The sequence below is a fragment of the Amia ocellicauda genome, chromosome 22, assembly GCF_036373705.1.
Source record: "Amia ocellicauda isolate fAmiCal2 chromosome 22, fAmiCal2.hap1, whole genome shotgun sequence".
Classification (NCBI taxonomy): Eukaryota; Metazoa; Chordata; class Actinopteri; order Amiiformes; family Amiidae; genus Amia; species Amia ocellicauda.
The window spans coordinates 2,498,263-2,516,905 of NC_089871.1; the positions used below are offsets into that span (position 1 = coordinate 2,498,263).

At 46.2% G+C, this 18,643-nt stretch overlaps 2 protein-coding genes across 3 annotated transcripts in view; both read left to right on the top strand.

Annotated features, from left to right (window-relative positions):
- LOC136718452 (bridge-like lipid transfer protein family member 2) overlaps positions 1–4,977 on the top strand; it is a 28,346-nt gene extending 23,369 nt beyond the window's left edge. For both annotated transcript variants that reach the window (XM_066696199.1, XM_066696200.1), the window contains exons 37-39: positions 631–732; positions 1,501–1,635; positions 2,039–4,977. In XM_066696199.1, coding sequence (XP_066552296.1) covers positions 631–732; positions 1,501–1,635; positions 2,039–2,224 — 423 coding nt within the window. In that variant the 3' untranslated portion in view covers positions 2,225–4,977. The remainder of the gene's footprint in view (positions 1–630; positions 733–1,500; positions 1,636–2,038) is intronic.
- Positions 4,978–7,241: 2,264 nt separating this feature from the next.
- LOC136718178 (ribosomal protein S6 kinase-related protein) lies at positions 7,242–17,485 on the top strand. Its single transcript, XM_066695820.1, has 12 exons — positions 7,242–7,465; positions 8,400–8,675; positions 9,309–9,392; positions 9,841–9,909; positions 10,604–10,673; positions 12,444–12,551; positions 12,736–12,776; positions 13,162–13,189; positions 13,551–13,640; positions 14,028–14,116; positions 14,475–14,585; positions 14,726–17,485. Exons 1-12 carry the CDS (start codon positions 7,439–7,441, stop codon positions 15,017–15,019), a joined length of 1,287 nt encoding a protein of 428 aa, XP_066551917.1. The 5' UTR covers positions 7,242–7,438; the 3' UTR covers positions 15,020–17,485.
- Positions 17,486–18,643: the final 1,158 nt, after the last annotated feature.

Genomic DNA, 18,643 nt, shown 5'->3' on the forward strand with positions numbered 1-18,643 from the left:
AGCCACCCACCCTTCATCTCCACTCCCTGCCCTGGAGGAACCTGTCAATTCACAATTCCTATCAATCTCCCCTACATACGTGCATACACTATTAGTGCGGACTAATGGGACGTATTGATAACACTGAGCGTGATGGGATATTTGTTAGAATCAAAGCCATAAAACCTCCCAGGCAGTCTGTGTCTCTGTGAGATTGATTTTTATTTTTTGAACACAAACATCAGGCAGAACACAGACCAGAGGAGGGCTGCGGTCCACCTTGTTAGCATTGTTTTCTCGGTAGTGAATCGGCCCGGGTTGACGTGCAGCCATTTCTTGACGTTACCCACAGAGTCCATTTTAAACACGTGGCTGCTTCCAGACAGGACCCCTGCAACTCTTTGTGTAAAGGCACACTCCCCTATTTTTCGATTCCTCCTGCCTCTAGGATGATGGCATGGGTTGACTTTGTCTGTGCCCTTTAACTCCAAAATCAGTGCGACTTAGAGTTTGTGATGAATTTGGTACTGGTTTGTGTTCTGCATGCCTGAGCCCTGTTAAATAAGGATCAAACATAGCAGAGTTCACACTGGTTCGTTATTTTTATTCAGGCACAGTAACAGCCTCAACGGGTCTCCCTTCTCTCCTCAGCACCCTGTGGACGATATTGACAAGATGAAGGAGCGAGCCGCCATGAACAACTCCTTCATCTACATCAAGATCCCGCAGGTCCCTCTGTGCGTCAGCTACAAGGTCAGTGTGCGCGGCTGGGATCGCCTCTGTACATCACTATTATCATCTTCAGCAAGCCGATATAAAAGCAAAAACGTTCTCCTGTGTAATGATAAGTAGCGTGAATGGATTTGGATCCAGTACATTAATTTAATCGGCACTAATAAAAAGATATCTGTATTTCCCTGTCTGTAATAGTGGGATTGGTTACCTCTGTGTCTGATTAAATGGATATATTACCGGGTTCAAGTGAGGGTTAACGTGTCCATTTCAAGCTTAATTGGAGTTTTAATGTTGATCCCTAACAGCTTACAGATTTTTTTTTTTAAACCAATGAATGACGAGTCTTGAGGTCAGGGTGGAGTGTGCAGGGAACAGGGCGTCTTCTCCAGACCACACGCCTCCCCTCCCATTGCGGCCGGAGCGGATAAACATCTGGCAGGGAGGGGATCAAAATCGGTGCGCTAAGCTGCCCTGGCACCCACCCTCGGCCGCTCAATCCCCCCCACGCCACATGTGAATCTTTTCAGCCTGATTAGATTGCAGATCGGCAGTCCCTCTGGAATCATCCTCCCCCAGCTAACAGGATCATCGGCTCACTGCTCAAACATTGTACTTTTGATTGTTGTTATTATTCCTGCTATAAAGCTGCATCTGTCCTTCCAAACCATTACGTAAACACACACACAGACCTGAACATCCTCAGCCTGACTTGAGGCCTGACAGAATCTGTGCGTCCGTGTTTGTCTGTCTGTTTAAACCTGTCTGTGTCCCTCCGTGCATGTACAGGGTGAGAAGAGCAGCGTGGACTGGAAGGACCTGAACCTGGTGCTGCCTTGCCTGGAGTATCACAACAACACCTGGACCTGGCTGGACTTCGCCATGGCCGTCAAGAGGGACAGCCGCAAAGCGCTGGTGGCACAGGTAAGCTGGCACCTACCACTGGCACTCTGTGTAAAAGCTTGTAAGCCTGTATAAACCTCACCACGTGTACATTCCCTGTGAAACTGAGCGTCGTCAGCTCCTCAACCATCTCAATCCAGACCCATAAAAAGCAGGCCATCATAGCCCTCTGGGTGCTGCTGACCATCGTGACACCTGGACACAGCCGGACACGGAGAAGGGAGTCCATTCCATCAGCAGTATTGTACTTCAGTGGTCTCAAGTCCTTGTCCTTGTCTCTCTCTCTCGCTGTCCCTCAGCTGTATCTAATGGTGGCTAGCTCGCTCTCCCTCTCTCTCTCAGGTCACTGAGATTTGACCGAACTCTTGCATCCCAGTTCTATTCCTAATATTGGTTTACCTGTGCTCCCTTCCCCCCTCGACAGATGATTAAAGAGAAGTTGAGGCTGAAGCCGGCGTCCGGATCGGAGTCCAAGGGCAAGGCGCTGGACGGCAAGTCTGACACCACCCTGCAGCAGCAAGAGGAGGACGAGAAGGCCAGGCTGCTGATCGGCCTCAGCACCGCAGACAAGGGCTCCAGCAAGAAGAGCATCTTCAGCCGGCGGAAGTGACTCTCGCAGCATCGGGGCTGCCCGGAGCTGACCTAGTGGAGGGGACGAGAGGTGAGAGAGGAAGAGTGGTTTTTTTGGATAGACATTTGTCACACTGGAAAAAGTTAAATGCCCCCCCCCACACAAACACACACACACAGCTCTCCCTCCATCCTGTGGCCTTCAGGAAAGGCTGTGGAAATTATGACCGTCAGTCCGGCAGTGATTTAATGCTGAAATCTGTACTACCAGCTGGTCGATTTATTTCAAGGGAAAGTGGGATGGGATGGGGAGTGAATATGCTGAGCAGAAGCATGTCCCTTGCCATTTTTCTATTCTTTTTTTTTTTTCTTCTCTCCTTTGCTGGTGTAAATGCAGAAGGCAGTGTGCGCATAGTGACTCTATATCTCGCTCTATCAGAGTACCGCTTGGTGTTGTCGTTTGGAATGGGTCTGTACTGCAGGATTGTACTGGATCGGCTGGGTTCAAGACATTTCACTGCTGGGGACATGTTTCTCAGTTTGTTTTTGGTTCTGTTTTGTTTACAATTTTATATGTTGATTCTTTGATCAAATCTTAATACTGTTTTGGGAGATCGGTACCAGAGTTTGAGGGCGAAGTCACCACTCCTCTCCGGGATTTACAGCTCATTAGTCGGCCTTGGAGTCTTCGTATCGGACTCCTGAGAAATAGCTCGTTAAAGTGTACTAGGGCTCACAGCTGTGATTTCTTTTGTTTTCTTCCCCCAGATGGCGAATAGTTCTCGTTTAGTCCAGCTTTGGGGTGATTCCAAATTAAACCACAGTAAAATACAGTATTAGTGGGCTTTAGAGAAAATGGGGGTTTGTTTTCATAGAATTGGAGACTGGGATGGTATTGTGAGTATTAACCCGAGATAGTCTGCAGATTTGGTACCATGCATCAGAACTTCCTTTAAATATTAACCAAGGCTCTGATCGGTCAAACACTGTTTACAAGCCTTTATAGACAGAACGCATGCCTAGAGTGAGTGAGGTGAATATGGAGGGTGACACAGAGGAGGAAGGTCGTGGTGGAGTCCCTGTGTTACGTTCTTTCCTTGCATGAAGTCTTGGCAGGGACTAGTTCTGCACATTAACATGCCCACCCCGGTGACCCCCGGACCCCAGTGTGGCACTATCAATCCCCTCATGCCCGCCTCGCACCGAACATCAATCGTGTTTTCTGGATTGACAGTGGCGTGTTGAAACTTGTTTGGGTATGGGTGCTGTATATAAATTAAGCTTGATTAATTAATAACATATATATATATATATAACTTTTTAATATTTTTTTCTTACTACTGTTAGTCACCTGACCTGATAAGAGGGTCTTGGAAGAGTCCTGTTTTCAGGGGGTTGCATTCTGATAAAGTCTTTTTATTTATTATTCACCGAAGCATTTCAGTAAAATGAAAACAATCAGTACATGCCTAATTATTTATTTAGTAGAAGCACCAGAACCACATGGACACTTCTGTCCTCAATGCCAAACGTGTCCAATATCTCCTCTTGACATAGCGAAGGTTGAATATTGAAATTCAGACCTTGTGTTGCAAACCTAGCTTCCTAATCTCTACATCAAGTCTCCTAAAATTTCAGTTCCAAGACTGCAGTGTTAGAAAAATATAAGAAACCGAAATGGTTGGTGTTTGTGTGCATTTGGCTGGACCTGGGATTCACTCTCATCCACTCCCTTTATTTCGTGGCTAGGAGGTCTTCACTGACCAGTAACTCTGAACTGTTGGAGATATTGATGTGGAACATAAACGCATATCTCACAGTCATGTATCAGGTAATTGCAAGAGAATTTATTTAAAAATTTGGCGCAAAACAATGGCAACTATCATTCAGTGTCTTCTGGGCTGTTAAGCCTAAAGTGGAGCAGTGCGCTGTACCCCAGAATAAGTTGTATTGTGTCTCAGTGCCGTGTCTCATAACATTTGGGTGCAAGAAGTGGAAACAAGTCTGGTAATTTGCATTTTCCTCCACCCCCTTCAACGTGGCTGTTCACAGTTTTAATGTAGCCTCACAATGCTTTATGGTGTTGTCTCCCGTGGGTTTAGTAACATCACTTACGTACTGGTGTACTTGTTACTTAACACTGCTGTTCGTGAAATTGAAAAGAGAGATGTTAACTGTTACAAAGCACATGTCTGAGTACTTTACGTGTGATAACTCCAAACACAAATGCTTTAGGTTTACTGCTGTATGCCATTGTAGTGGAATATGATTCTTATCCCCCTGTGTGCAATATTTAAAGATGAAATAAAAACTCTACTGCAAAGATCATTTAGAGCATTGTGTGGAAAAAATTGTCTGATTCTTATTTATGAGACTTGTGTTCTGGCAATATCAGTGGTCACAGTGAAAAAGGCTGTCTTGGAGCAAGTCTGAATGATGTTTTGTAACTTTAACACTATGGCACTTTTTAAGCAAAGTATTTTAAAATATTTTTGTAACCATGGTGTCTGTTTCTTTATAAATTCTGTACATTTTCAGGTGCTGTTTATTTTTATTTGTTATTTTCTAGCATTGCTAAAGAAAAGGTGCAAAGATTTTGGTTTCAGCCGTTTCAACATTTCAAAGATATCATTTGGAAAAGTAAATGATTTTTTTGATTTCTTAAATGCTACCTGGGTTGTAATTTTTAATTTTGTAATGCTTAATTTCTAGTTTGTAATGGAGGGAAGGATGCCTGTCACCATGCATGTAATCACAACTGTCTTTGTCAATAAAATAGTACCTGTATTCACACTGCAGATTCACTTTCTTCCAGTAAACTCTTTATTTGTGGGATGTTGCGGACCCAGGGTCAGATGTTATAATGCAGGGAACAAGTAGGACCAGATAGACTGTTCATCTTTTTGGAAGACAAGAAACTAAAATAAAGTTTGTTTATTTGTTCTCAAAAAGAATGATCGCAACAAACCTATTACTTCCCACAGAGAAAACCAAACTCCTGAGAACAGGTAAAACAGAGCTACCCTGATTAAATGAAAATAATGGCAGGGCGCTATACATTAGTTATTTAGTTAATACCATAAAGAAAAACAAGAAAACATTAGTACAAAGAAAATAAAACATTGCACAACCCCTTTTCTACAACCACTTGAACACTTCCCTTCTGCCCAGAGAATTAGGAGCGACTACCTTAATAGAATGAATATGGTAATGGCCAAGCATATACTGCACTTCTCCATAATGGCCTTTGTAACTACCATGTCCTTCACCAACATGGCTGCTCACACACCAATGTCAGCAACTCCAGTTCAGTTCCTCGTTTCCCTCCACAACAGGTAAGTTCATAAGTGATTTATTAATTCCAACCCTGCCCCTTTTTTAAATATATTTTTCCCTTTTTTATATACAATAAATTACTACCATTAATACCATTTAAAAAGGTGTTTTCCTAACTACAAACACTGAATCAAACAAAACCAGTAACATGAGAATATAAACAAATCTTAGCAGGTAATTCACCCCATCGTGCCTGTGTGGTTCCTGTTAACTAAGAATTGCCATTGATGAAGGGAACCCAGAAAGTCTGCCTCAAATTTGTGACTGAGTAGCTTGTTCCAGACCCCCACAACTCTCTATGTAAAGTTTTCCATCCTAAGCAAGCAAGGCAGAGAGATTTCTTAACAGCTCTGTCTCTGTTGCTTTGGTTCCTTCAGCTTCCTTCTTTTGTATTTCTCTTTATTTTAAACTGACTTATTATTTTAGAAATCAGCAAAATCACAATAGGGTTGGCCAAGACCTCAAAACATGGGCAATGACTTATCTGTAGACAGCGTATGATATATGAGCAATATCCAAGATGGATATTTTTGCAGGGAAGACTTCACCTATTGTATAAATACAGGCCACCATGATCCATTTTAACAGAAGAGCCAAAAGGAATGCAGGTTATGGCACTAATGGAGGGCAGGCTGTTTCCAGTAGTGCTGTGAGATGGTGCTGACACTTGAGCATTGAAGGCCTGAGTGTGTCAGTCTGGCACTATAAACTCTCAACCCTTCTATAATGAAATGTACAATGTTTGTTTTTTCCTGTTATGGCAAAAGTTGGTGCACTGCCGCTCTGTGTGCCCCAGATGCCGACAGACGACAGATGCCCAAGCATACGATCCCTGGCCAGAACTCCCCTAATACAATTAAAGATTGTCTAAACAGTGAGCAGTTTAGCTGTCCTGGCCAGTGCTGGTGTCCATTTCCTTAAGAGTAACTGGGCATAGAGAGCGAGAGGGAGAGACAGAGAGACACCTGTTTATTGTCATGGAACTGCGACATCACAGGACTTTCACAAGGCTAGTTTGAAGTCTAGTTAGTGCACTTTTCAATACTAAATGTATTTAAAATATGGTATAGCGACTCTAAGCTTGTCTTTTTGTCCTGCACAAATGTGTATCAGTGTTCCTGACCCTGGCACCCTAAGCAACTGTCTGAGGTCTCCTACTGTGCCAGGCTGACAGTCGTGCACAATTAAATGACGCACAGGGTGAGCGGCAAGTTAATGCAGTAGTACTGGTGCACGGGACAGAGATATAAAGAATATGGGATTTCCACAGCCCGGGCACTAGACTAGACTGAGTGCATTAGCAGCCCTGCCCAGCCTGGAAAATTGGGATTTTAATATAAATCTGCAAATCAAAAAATCAATCTCCCCTCCCTCTGTCTTTCATTGATCTGTTTTTTTTTTATAATTTATTTGAAAGATGATTGGATTGTAATTGTTTAAAAGTGCAAGATAACCATTTTCTACCCATTCCCATGACTCTCTGCGATCAATTAATGATACCCTGCATCTTTGGCCTGCGAGGTAAGCGCTTTCTTGCTCTCAGTGAATAATACAAAAGACAGGAGCAGAGAGGACAGAAAGCAGGCCGGGCTGGGGTGAACATGTTGGTGTGGGCGGGTATATGTTAATTAGGTGGGCGTGTCTGTCTGGCTGAGCCGTCTGGGTCTATGTTAATGAGGTGGGCGGGGCTGTCTGGAGCTACGTCATCCAAAGCGGGCAGATTATGTGTTTGTATAAATAGCAGCGGAGGCGCCTGAAAACAACACGACGTCCCGGGCCGTTAAAGCGGCAGGATGTTTCTGACGGTTCTGTATAAAACCAGCTTCATACCCATATCGGCAAAAGATCAAAAAAAGATGTCCCTGGCTATAACAGCGGAATAAAGACCTGAAAAAGGACGCATTGATTATAATCCGAGATGGGAGCTGACGTCAGTAAACACAAGGTAAGGGAGCCCAGTACACTGAGATACTATTTCACTGTGCATTGAACCCTTTCCAAACGTGCTGTGTCTTTGTATGTATTATTGCTCCTGGAGCTCTTCTGGGGGTCCTGCCTGTGAAGCCCCTCCTGTGGGGGCTGTTTCTCGGACGGGACCACAGGCTATGAGCGCCGCCTCACATCAATGAGACGCACTTTGCTGTCTTTTGCGGCGTGATTTTAGGAAACCGTCATGCATTTGAGTCTCTTAGGCTATAATTATATTTGAAACATGACCTACAAACACTGGCCGGCCTTAATATCACCAGAGCGATGAAATGCATGTGTATGTAAATAATCCGCCTGCAATCACGTGTATAACCTCTTACTTACGGCACTGTTACCGTATCTCTCCATGACATGTGGTCGTTGTCGTCTTCATGCACTGGGGCCAGTACTGCCAGTGGCCCACTATCTTAAGCACATATTTTCTTCCACATAACTTCAAATACTATTTTATACTTACTGATGTAATTTCAGTACAGTACGGAAGGTGTGCTGATTAGTGGGACACCGGGAGAAATAATACTAATCAACTTAATTGTGTTTTCTCAGTACTTATTTACAACATATAGACAGCTTTCCATCTCCAAGTTAATGTCATAGAATATACATTTTAAATGTATGCATTATAATGAAACTGGATATCCTCCCTGCAGTGTTTTTATAACTGCCTTTCAGATTCTTGAATAGAAACGTTTGGCTTTTGAAATTGGGGATGAACTGTACATTTTCTGGTCGAGTTTTCCTTTTTACCATCATCAGCCGTTAGTAAGCTTTTCTAGAATCTACAATATTAATATTTTTTTTAAAAGTGCTGCTTATTTCTAAATGTAAAATATAATAACATTATTATGTTGGCGGTTGATTTTGAGTTAATTTCTGGCTCACTGTTGCAGAGGGAGCCCCTGCTGGAAGAGAGCAGCCGTGTGTCGGGCTGGCGGGGCCTGCTGTCCAGCGTGGGCCTGTCCCTCCCGGCGGGCCTGTGCCAGTTTGGGGCGCTGCGCTTCACCCGCCGCATGATCCGGGACAAGAAGCACCAGCCGGCGCTCGAGCCGCTGCTGTCCCCACCCAGCCCCGAGAAGACCTTCTTGGAGTGGCCTCTGCCTGGATTCATCTCCCTCTTCCTACCTGAGTTCCCCCACCGCAGCTTGCCTGGGAAGGAGCAGTTCCAGGTGTGTCCCTCATCTTCTCCTCTGATCAACGTCCGGTCCTGTACAGTCCAGCCTCCATATCAGAGTTAGATAGAATCTGGATTATGTCCTTGCCAGCGGCCAGTGTGACCATCCAGCAGTGACTCCTATGTCTTTAAGTGCCTGTGAGCTCTACAGTGCTATTGGTGAGAGCTGCATCAGTTGGGCAGTGACCGGCACACGTTATACAAGTTAATACAAAAATAAAACGTAGAAGAAATCTTAGGGAAATGTAGGCATTGTAGATAAGAACATAAGAAAGTTTACAATCGAGAGGAGGCCATTCGACCCATCGTGCTCGTTTGGTGTCCATTAATAACTAAGTGATCCAAGGATCCTATCCAGTCTATTTTTAATTGTTCCCAAATTTTCAGCATCTACCGCATAACTGGGGAGTTTGTTCCAGTTTGTGACGCCTCTCTGTGTGAAGAAGTGTCTCCTGTTAGAAGCAACTCCTCTAATCGACACCCTCTGTTTCCTATACATCAACCAGTTCATAATCCATCTACTTACATTACCCTGAATGCCTACAGCTTCCAATTTGAGGATCAGTCTTTGGTACCCTTGGAGAGTTTGTAAGCAGTGTGAAATGCTGAACCCCGGCCTCTCTTTCAGATCCTGGGCTACATCGCCAAAGGCTCCTATGGACCCATTCTGAAGGTGAAGGACCGGACCAAGCAGAAGACATATGCGGTGAAGGTGAGCTGAGATTCAGAACTCCCGTCTCCCCTCACTTGGGTACCAGTTCATTTGCCAGCTGTGCGAACCCTGAGGGACTTCTAGGTGCAGGGCTACTATGTGTTGTTTATAAAGAATGAACCATCGTCCAAGGAGAAGACAACTCATGTCAAGAATCAGCTTCTATCAAAATTAGACTTGAATTCCACGTGTATGCACTGTCAGTCTGAATTAGCAGCACACAGCCTGGCTTCACTTGGCGTCTAAACACGGATGATATGCCATGTGCTGATGCAGCCAGCAGGATTCACAACTTCTCATGGCTAACCACCCTCTCCCACGGCACTGATGTACATTACTGAGCAGCAAGTTCCACCTGCACAAACGAGCTGCAGCATGTGGTGCATATGTTTGAGCTTAATATATTGTTGGATTTGTATTTATTTATTTAACCCCTGTCTCTTTGAAGGTTTTGCCCAAATCGGAGATACTTCGACATGGTGTGCTGGAGCAGTCCAAGGAGGAGGTCATTATTCAGGTACTGCTGACTTGAACCACTAGCTGGCTATTGCTGTGGTGAAAGAGGGCCGGTGACAGATCTCCGCTCTGCCTTTAACATTTAATTATGCAAACTAAGTGAAATCCATCTTCCCCCTGTTGCAACTCCTGCAGTCATATTGTTTTATCCACTCTCTTCCATCTGAATCAATGCCAACTCCCTATCTTCAGCTTAATGCAAGCTCGTCACCGCCAGGTCTTGGACTTGGCAAAGCCCAGCAGTTAAAATGATAGTTTTGGATTACTCCATAGCATATATTTAGATATAATCCACTGTGTGTTTATTATAGTGGCTTTAAGTGTTCATTAGAAGAAACCTTTGCTGCTCTATTAAAACGCACAGCAGCCATTCCCTCGTCCTTAAGGCCCAATCTCGTCCAGCTGCTCCACCCGTGACAGCTGCTTGTTTAGGAGGATCTTCTTGCATCCTGAAGAAGCATGTCTTGTCGTGTCAGTGATAATATGGAGAAAAAAAAACGTATACCTATATAAAGCAGGCCCTCCTTTATTATTCATAGGGGCTCGATTCATAACAGTTCGAATATTTATTCAATCATGCTGGCGTCATAGCACAGGGGATGCGTTTCCTGCCATTTCCCCAGCCTCGGTGGGGCGGCCCCTCTGCCAGTGCGTCGTCCTCAGCATTGTTGTTGTTGTTAACTCTTGCCTTGCAGCGGCAGGTTCGCCACCCTTTCCTCCACGACCTGCAGGACTGCTGGCAGACACAGCGTCACCTCTTCATTAGTGAGTGACTCCACACACACAGACTAGCTCCCTGTGTCTCTGTGAGGGGATGGGGGAGGGATTCACTCCAGGACCAGGGCGGAGACTGCCTGACTCACACTAGTGCCCACCAGGAAGGCCGACCTTCAGCTCAGGCTGCTATATAAGCAGGGAGGCCGTGCTTTCACCTGGAAGTGTGTACTGATGTCCAGCAGTCTCCCCAAGAGCTGCTTGGGCTCGGATGAATACATCAGATGTGAATGTGGGCTCTAGTGTGGGTCAGCTGGCCGCGCTGTGTTCCAGTGGAATCCAGCCTGAGATCGATTCAATCAAGCCAAGCAGCAGTGATTGAACCTTTTTGGTTTTATTTTTTTGCTCCCTTGTTTTGTTTCCAACGTAAAGCAACTCTTATTTCCTGCTTCAGAACAGTACACCTAGGGTTCCCATTCAAAAGACAGGCCTGCATCGATCTGACAGGGCTGTGTGCTCTGCAGGCACGCAAGGAGACCTTTGCAATGCATTGTGTACAATACTAGGTCCACAACGAGCTCCTCAGACCAATCAAGGGGCAGCGATGATGTCCCTGTGTTCTTCTCGTTAGCTCATGCCATGCTGGGCAATTGGCAGGTGATTGACATGCTCTTTGATATGGTGGCTGAGATCAAAATTATAAATAAATCAATCAATAAGCCTTGGTATATTTTGCGTGCATTACCTTGCAATCCAACCTCCAGGGCCTGTCCGAAAGGGCAGATTGGAACTGGGAACACGAACGACCCATCTGAAAGGGACAAGAGTTGCTTTGAAACTTTTTCTAGTGTGGGTAGGGTCTGTCCAGGCCTCCCCCAGCCCTGAGCACTCCTCTCCTGCTCCTCCCCCTCAAACCTCAAGCCCACCTCCTTCTCCTTCTCCCCTCCAGCTGACACCAACCCTCCCCAACTCTGAAGCACCTGTATAGAAAGCCTGCTCCCTGTAGAGCTCTGAATCCCCTCCACAACAGGACTTGGCCCCAGCTGAAGCACCCTTCCTCCCTCCTCGCTCCCTCTGTGTGAACGACAAGAACCACCTTTTACACCAGGCTGATTCGCTAGCGGTTTATCAATGGAGCCGTTTCTTCCAGGATCCCGGGTGAATCCCAGAACTCAGTCGTGTGCTCCCTGCTCCTGCTAAATCCGTAGTTCAGAAACGGGAGCGGTCTGGCCTGCAGCAGTTCCTGTTGTCTCTTATTCGTTGCCGCCCCTGTTGGCTTCGGGCTTTTGTGAGTCACAGCCTAATTTGGGAACAGGCAGAAAGGCACAAATGGAGAATTCTGTTTTTTGAAGCGGCGGACTGTGCACAGAAGCCTGCATATTAAGCCCCTTACATTTTTATGAACTTCGAAAGGCAATGCCTAATGAGGCACAGAAGAAAACCCAAGGTTGAAAATGGGGCTCGTCAGACAGAGGATAAAGATTTATGTTGATGTTCTAGTGATTTCCGGGTAGGCATAGGAAAACCATTCTATAGCAGATTGTTTTTTTGTCTCCATGAGCTGAAAGCTTGATCTGTTGATGAGGACAGCCTGTGGGGGTCCTGGTGACATTGAGAATAGGATAGGAGCCCAGGCTGTGCCCATCTGGTCCATGGCTTTCTGTGCGTGAGGCTCCCAGGCCTTGGGAGGCAGTGATCCGGGGGTGGGCGTGCCCCGCAGTGTAAACGGTGGTTGTTGGCGACGGTTTGTGTGTTTGAGTGCGAATGGGCCTTCTGGCGGGGAACAGGATAGTGACTGTGCCGTCTCCTCTCCCCCCCCAGTGTGTGAGTACTGCAGCAGCGGAGACCTGTACACCTACTGGACCATGATAGGGCAGTTCGGGGAGGACGCGGTGCGGGTGTTTGCGGCTGAGCTGGGCTCTGCGCTGGGTGAGTAGCTCCCCACTCTGCACTACATGTAATGGTTAGGTTGTGTAATTGTTTTGTGTTCAGGTTGGGTTCTGGGGTTATAATGCTTATGACGTAATCTAAAAAATATTCTTGACTTTATTCCTCTGCTGCTGTGTGCCCTCTGTAAACATGGCTTCTGCCCCTTTGTCATTGTCACTGGCAGGGTTTCTCCATGACTTTGGGATCATTCACCGAGATGTGAAGGTGAGGGCTTTTGCTCGGTCTGAAGTGAAACTGGTTTAAATGGTCCGGTGAAATGTGCAACACAGGGACCAGTGAACTGTATAAAACATGCAAATACCTTTTTCAGTTTATTTCAGTACCATTGTATGACTGATTTACTATCTACAAATGCTGGCTTGTTCTAAACATGCACTGCATTATCACAAGCAAACACAATCTGGAAGGAGACGTGCCTCCCCCTGGCAGTAGAGGCTGGGGATTGTGTAAATGGCACCAGTGCATTTCATGGTATTGCAGACACCAGTGTGCACTCAATTACATTGAGGGCTTGTACAACTGCTTCGTATAGAAATGCAACCCTAGTGTGAGTATTAATCTGTGCTGTGTTTATCTGGTTCTTTTTTAGATGGAGAATGTCCTGCTTAATGACCAAGGTAAGGAAGGAGGTTGGGAGATGAGCATGGTATTTTGACATACTGTTAAGGTACAAACTTCCCAATTCCCCTCTACCCCAACCCATGACTCTCTCAATCATCCTTTATCGGGTAGAACCTCATCAGCTGGTCTTGTTGCTGTATTACTGGAAAGCCACACTAGATGGCGCCGCAGATCAGCTGACCAAGATGAAAAATGCGAGTGACATTGGAAGCTTTGTTTTGAGTCCAGCAGCTACATATCAAAGCATCTTGTTTTCGACCTTTACTGTGGCCCTGTTTGATCAACGTTCACTCTGAAGATCTCGGAGATGGTACTTGGTAGGAACAGAGTGTGATTGAAATTGTCGATTTGGTTCAGGACACCTGAGGCTGGCAGATTTCGGGCTGTCTCGGCGCCTGGAGCGAGGAGGGAGGGCCTACACTATCTGTGGCACAATACAGTACATGGGTGAGAGACCTGGGTCAGACGGGGACTCCTCGAATACTGTCTGTCAAAATAGATTGAGGCAATCTGTTCTTTTTCTCATTCTTAATTTCTTTTGCCGTGGGGACTTGCATTTCAAGTGCAAAGGCATTATAAATTGATAAGAGCTACAGAGAGTAACAAAACATGCAGTGTACATCACAAGTTATACCATGCAGTGGAATATAGTACAGAGTTCATGAAGTACAGCGAAGGAGATTTAATGATTACACGCCCTTGTAAAACATTATTTCAGTAGATGTTTCTGGACTGCAGCTGTTTGAAAATATACAAAAACCGATATCTGCGTAGTATCTGTGACTCCACCTGTCCTGACTTTAACGGCTCTGTTTGTCCCCTGCTGACTGACAGCTCCGGAGGTCCTGAGCGGGGGTCCCTACAACCATGCAGCTGATTGGTGGTCTCTGGGGATACTGTTGTTCTCATTGGCTACTGGAAAGGTGAGGTCATGATCTATCTTATTCTTACCTTCTAGATAAAGAGATGAGGACATCAGTTCTGGCAGTGCTTTTTATTTTTCTGATCAACCATGTGACAACACTGTCCACAGAAAGCTAATTTATAATAAGCAACCAAGTGCATTTTGGGTAGGTCTTTTTTATAACATGAGTGCAACGTATGCAGCCTAAGCAATCTAAATCCTATATTGATTCCTGTACTAATTAATTGTGGATATTTTATGTGGATAAACTACGCTTGTACAATGTGCACCCTGATGGGAAAAGCCTTACTCTCCTTTGCTGTGTGTGGGAGTGTGTGTCTGTGTGTCTGCAGTGCTCACAGTGTCATCTTCCACAGTTCCCTGTGCCTCCCGAGCCCGACCACCGCTCCATGCTGAGGCAAGTGAGGAGCTGTCAGTATGCCATGCCTCTGTCCTTCAGCTCCGCGCTCGCCCTGCTGCTCACCGAGGTACTGCACGTTCCCCAGAACAGACATTCATTCACTCTCCTGCTCTTCATTTTTTTTTTTCTGCCTGGGATCCTAGAGATCTGCTCATCTGATCCTTTTTCCTGCTTTTCTTCTGTGCCCTCTCTCTGTCTCTCTGGCAGCTGCTGTGCAAGAACCCGATGCGCCGCCTGCGCCTCCTAGAACGCTTCAAGAAGCAGCCCTTCTTTCGCGGCATGACCTTCGACACCCAGCTCCTGCAGAAAACGCCCATGGATCTGATTCTGGAGCTGAAGCAGCGGCCTGACCGCCCCTCCCGCGCCGGACGGGGCCTGACCCTCGACCCCTTCAAGACCTTCGACTGTGACCTGTCCCGCACCCTGGCTGCCACCGACCTCTCCCCCACTCTAACCAACATTGACCTGAGCAGAGCCATCACGCAGGGTGGCACCAGCTGAGCAGGGCCTGAGAACAAGGGGCGCTCGCACCCCAACTGAACAAACTCTTAAAGAAATGCCCTTCAGCTGCTCAGTATGCATCCTCAAGGTCGATCAGGCAGGGGTGATCAATTTGAGGTTCCAGGATCAGTGGTTTTGTAACAAACTGGATGAGAATGTTGGACAACTAAGTATCATCTGATTGGAGACCTTTTCCTGTATTCTTGTGACCTAATGTACCCCCTTTCTTATTTGTGGTGATCCACAAATGGGGACACCTCTCTGTTAGAGCCAATCAGCTGGAGAACCCAGCCAGACCAGCAGCTGGGACAGGAGAAGAGCCTGCTCTCACGGAAGACTTTAAACCACGACATGCCTCTGGCTCTGACCACAGTTCGCTTGGACGGACTGCACTGTGACTGACCCAGGCTTGGTGACCCCTGGGGGGTTGGGTTAGATTGTGATTTATGGTGCCTCCCATGGGGGTTGAGCATTTTTCTAGCTTTTTGTGCTCTCGCGTGCCTGTGGCCACAGCTGTGGAGCCAGAGATTAGACGAGGTGTTTTGATCGGTGCAGCTCAGACCCCAGCCAATGATAATGTGAGGGAGGTAAAAGTAAAAATGAGTATCTGTTGCTTGTACTGTTTTCCTGCTGGGCCTCTTCACTCCGCAGGTGTCTATGCCTGCTGGAGCCACCGCGCTTTACACGGAGAACAGTGAAGGTGCACTTAAAGAAATCCTCTCTGAATGATTCCAGTGCGTATAGATCGCTCTGGCATGAAGCTGGAATCCTCCTGCTGGCTGCACTGAGTATTTCTCTATGGAAGGACAAGCTCTTCACTGGCTTATGGAGACAATCTCTCCTCCAGCCTTTTAAGCTTTGCAGTGCTGAGCCTGGGAGATCAGAGATGCAGTTTAGTGTAGCGGTGTAGTTCAGAAGCGTGTGTGAAGCTCGAACATTTTCCTTCCCCAGCAAAATACAAAGTCATAGGATAGTGTGTTAGCCATGAGCCTTGGCCTACCACGTCAGGTAGTTTAAATAGAGTGAGAAAGCAAATGGAAATCGACAGAGGCGCCTGCAGGCCAGCCCAGATCTCCTGCCTGTTTCTCACTTTCATCTCTCGAGCGACTCATTTGTACAGCACTGTGACATCTGATCGATGTCCTGATTTTTCCCTGGCGATCCACACAATATGTTTTCTCGCACAAGCCCATGCCTTGTGTGGCAGTGATTTTGTGAAACGCCACAGCTGCCGGCATAGAGTTTAGTAAAGCAGAGTACTGCCATCTCGCACAGTCTTCACATCAGAGACCCAATCACACATTCCTGTGGAAGGCCTGGGGGTAAAATGTCTGATTTGCAGGAAAATGGCCTAAAGTGGATGTGGGGTCAGAGGTTCCTTAATCATGTTTACATGTCTGTTCTGCTATGCACAGAGCACAGGCATCCAAGTGAGGAATTGTTAATCCTGATAAAAGTGTTCTAGTTTGTGAAATTAGCCTTGTCAACAGTGTCCTATTTTATAAAGCTTATAAACACGTTTTGTATGGGAATCGATACAGGTTAGGGAGCTGAACTGAGCCCATTTAGTGTTAAAAACACAGCTGTGGGTTACCTGGTTATATTTTCGCCTCCTGCTTAAAATGTTTTGCCTTTCCGTGTGTTTATGGGATGTACTCTTCCCAGTCAGGGCTGATGGAGCTTAATCAGGCGAAGTCACTGTGAAAGCTGAATAGGGCTTCGATAAATGTAGCCAGTGGGGTGACAAGCCATCGTTGTAATGATGCCAAAGTAGACAGCGTTCGCAATTGCTGGAGGGTCTTTTTACTGAGATATTAAAAGGAAAACCCCCACCCTACTGTCCGAACTCCAGAGGTTTTGATCCTTCTGTATACTTTAATACTAAAAGCAATATTATGCAATGCAGACGTTTAGCATTTGGTTATTTTATATGCTTTCAGATATTCTGCTTCTAAGTGTCATGTTCTTGTGTTGTAGAGCTGTTCACTAAATGTACATCATGGTAGCCACAAAAGGAATTAATTACATATATATATATTTTTTGGTAGGGATGTATTTTCAGAACTGTAATTACCAGCTATGCATTTTGTACCCGATAATCAGGAAAGTCTATATTTGTACTGTTATGATGTAATTAGATGGAATGCTGAAGTGATTTGGAAATCCTCTTTGATTTGTTTCAACATGCTGCTTGTTTGATGTGCACGTTGATCAGGGTGTACTTCCTACATCTTTGTGTCTGGGTTGTTGTATTTAGTTAAGTTTCCAAACATTTCCTTAATAGATTAATTTGTAAACAAATATAACCATTAATTGTTTCAAGTGTGTCTGCTTTATATGTAACCACACTTTTTTTCATATATAATACTGTACAGCATTTTATCAACGCTTCATGCATTTATGCATACACTGCACAAATCAGAATGCTGGCATATATTCACAGCAAAAATAAAATCTTACAATAGATCTCAGAATTCTTGATAGTTTTATTACAGATCCATCAGCGTTTACAGGTTACATACATAACTAAATGCTTGATTTGTACATGAATTCACCTGTTTCAACCCACTGTTTAACCCACTGTTTTCCCTGTGAGTAGGGCCAGTGCTGCGACTGTGGCTGTTGAAGGTCAGCATACTTCAATGCTGTCTCTCTTGCCTTGGTCGAGCGTTCGACGCACAGGTCAACAGAAACCCCAAATGTCTGTCCAGGCGTGATCGGCACATCAAGCAGAATAGTCTTCTCTGCGTCGACTAGCTTGGCCTGTGTGAGCCACAGATCACGTCTAGCCACTACCATAGCCGCCAGAGATCTCCCCATGGCCTTGCCTCCTTCGTGCAGGAGGTCCGTCATGTAGGCCGAGACGAGCTCCATCTCCTCCACTTCAGCTGTGGAGGGGACGCTCCCTCTGCCGCCGGGCTAGGTGTCCAAGGTATGACACCAGGATAGGTTGTGCGTTTGCCGCCCTGACCGCTAATGTCTCGGCTGCATATGCCGTTTTTAGCATGTTGTTGGTTGTACGGCACTGCTTATTCGGGCAGAGGGGTTCCTTGCCCAGTCGCGTATTGGGCTGAACCAACGTGGCAACTGCGTCTCCAATGGGGGGGAAGGCTCCCAGGCCCTTTTCTTCGGCGCCTGCAGTCGCGCACATCACGTCCACCTGATGAGACGTCGCGGGTGCGGAGGCAGGCCGTGTCCACGAGGATTGTACCATCTCAACAAAATCCTGAAATAGCAGCAAGGTCTCTGTCTTCACTGGTCTTTCCCGCATCAACGGTTCTTGGGCGTCTCCTCACAGGGGGACCAAGGGATGCTAACGGCCTCCGCTGACCTGTGCATTAGGGCCAGAAATTCAGTGTTGGGACCCAGAAAGGGCTCCACCACAGACCCTGCCTCCGCTGTCTCCCCTGTGAACGAAGGAAGCTCTGAGATATCGGAGTGAGACGCTGTGAAAGAGAGTGTCTCCTCCTGTAGGGGCGGTGGCGAGGGGCTCGGTGATGGAGGGGCCTCCTGTTGGTCTCGTGCCAACTCCATCTTAGCACACACAGTATCAAGCATTTAGCTTTGGGTGGCTAAGGCTGCTTCCATCTCTCCAACCCACGTCCCGGGGCGTCGTCGTTCGTG

What these genes read in the sequence shown, in the direction of transcription:
- LOC136718178 (XM_066695820.1), top strand. Translation starts at nt 7,439, where the DNA reads ATGGGAGCTGACGTCAGTAAACACAAG. An exon ending in CTGGGAAGGAGCAGTTCCAG is followed by an intron (nt 8,676 to 9,308) that starts GTGTGTCCCTCA and finishes CCTCTCTTTCAG; the next exon opens with ATCCTGGGCTACATCGCCAA. An exon ending in TGGCACAATACAGTACATGG is followed by an intron (nt 13,641 to 14,027) that starts GTGAGAGACCTG and finishes GCTGACTGACAG; the next exon opens with CTCCGGAGGTCCTGAGCGGG.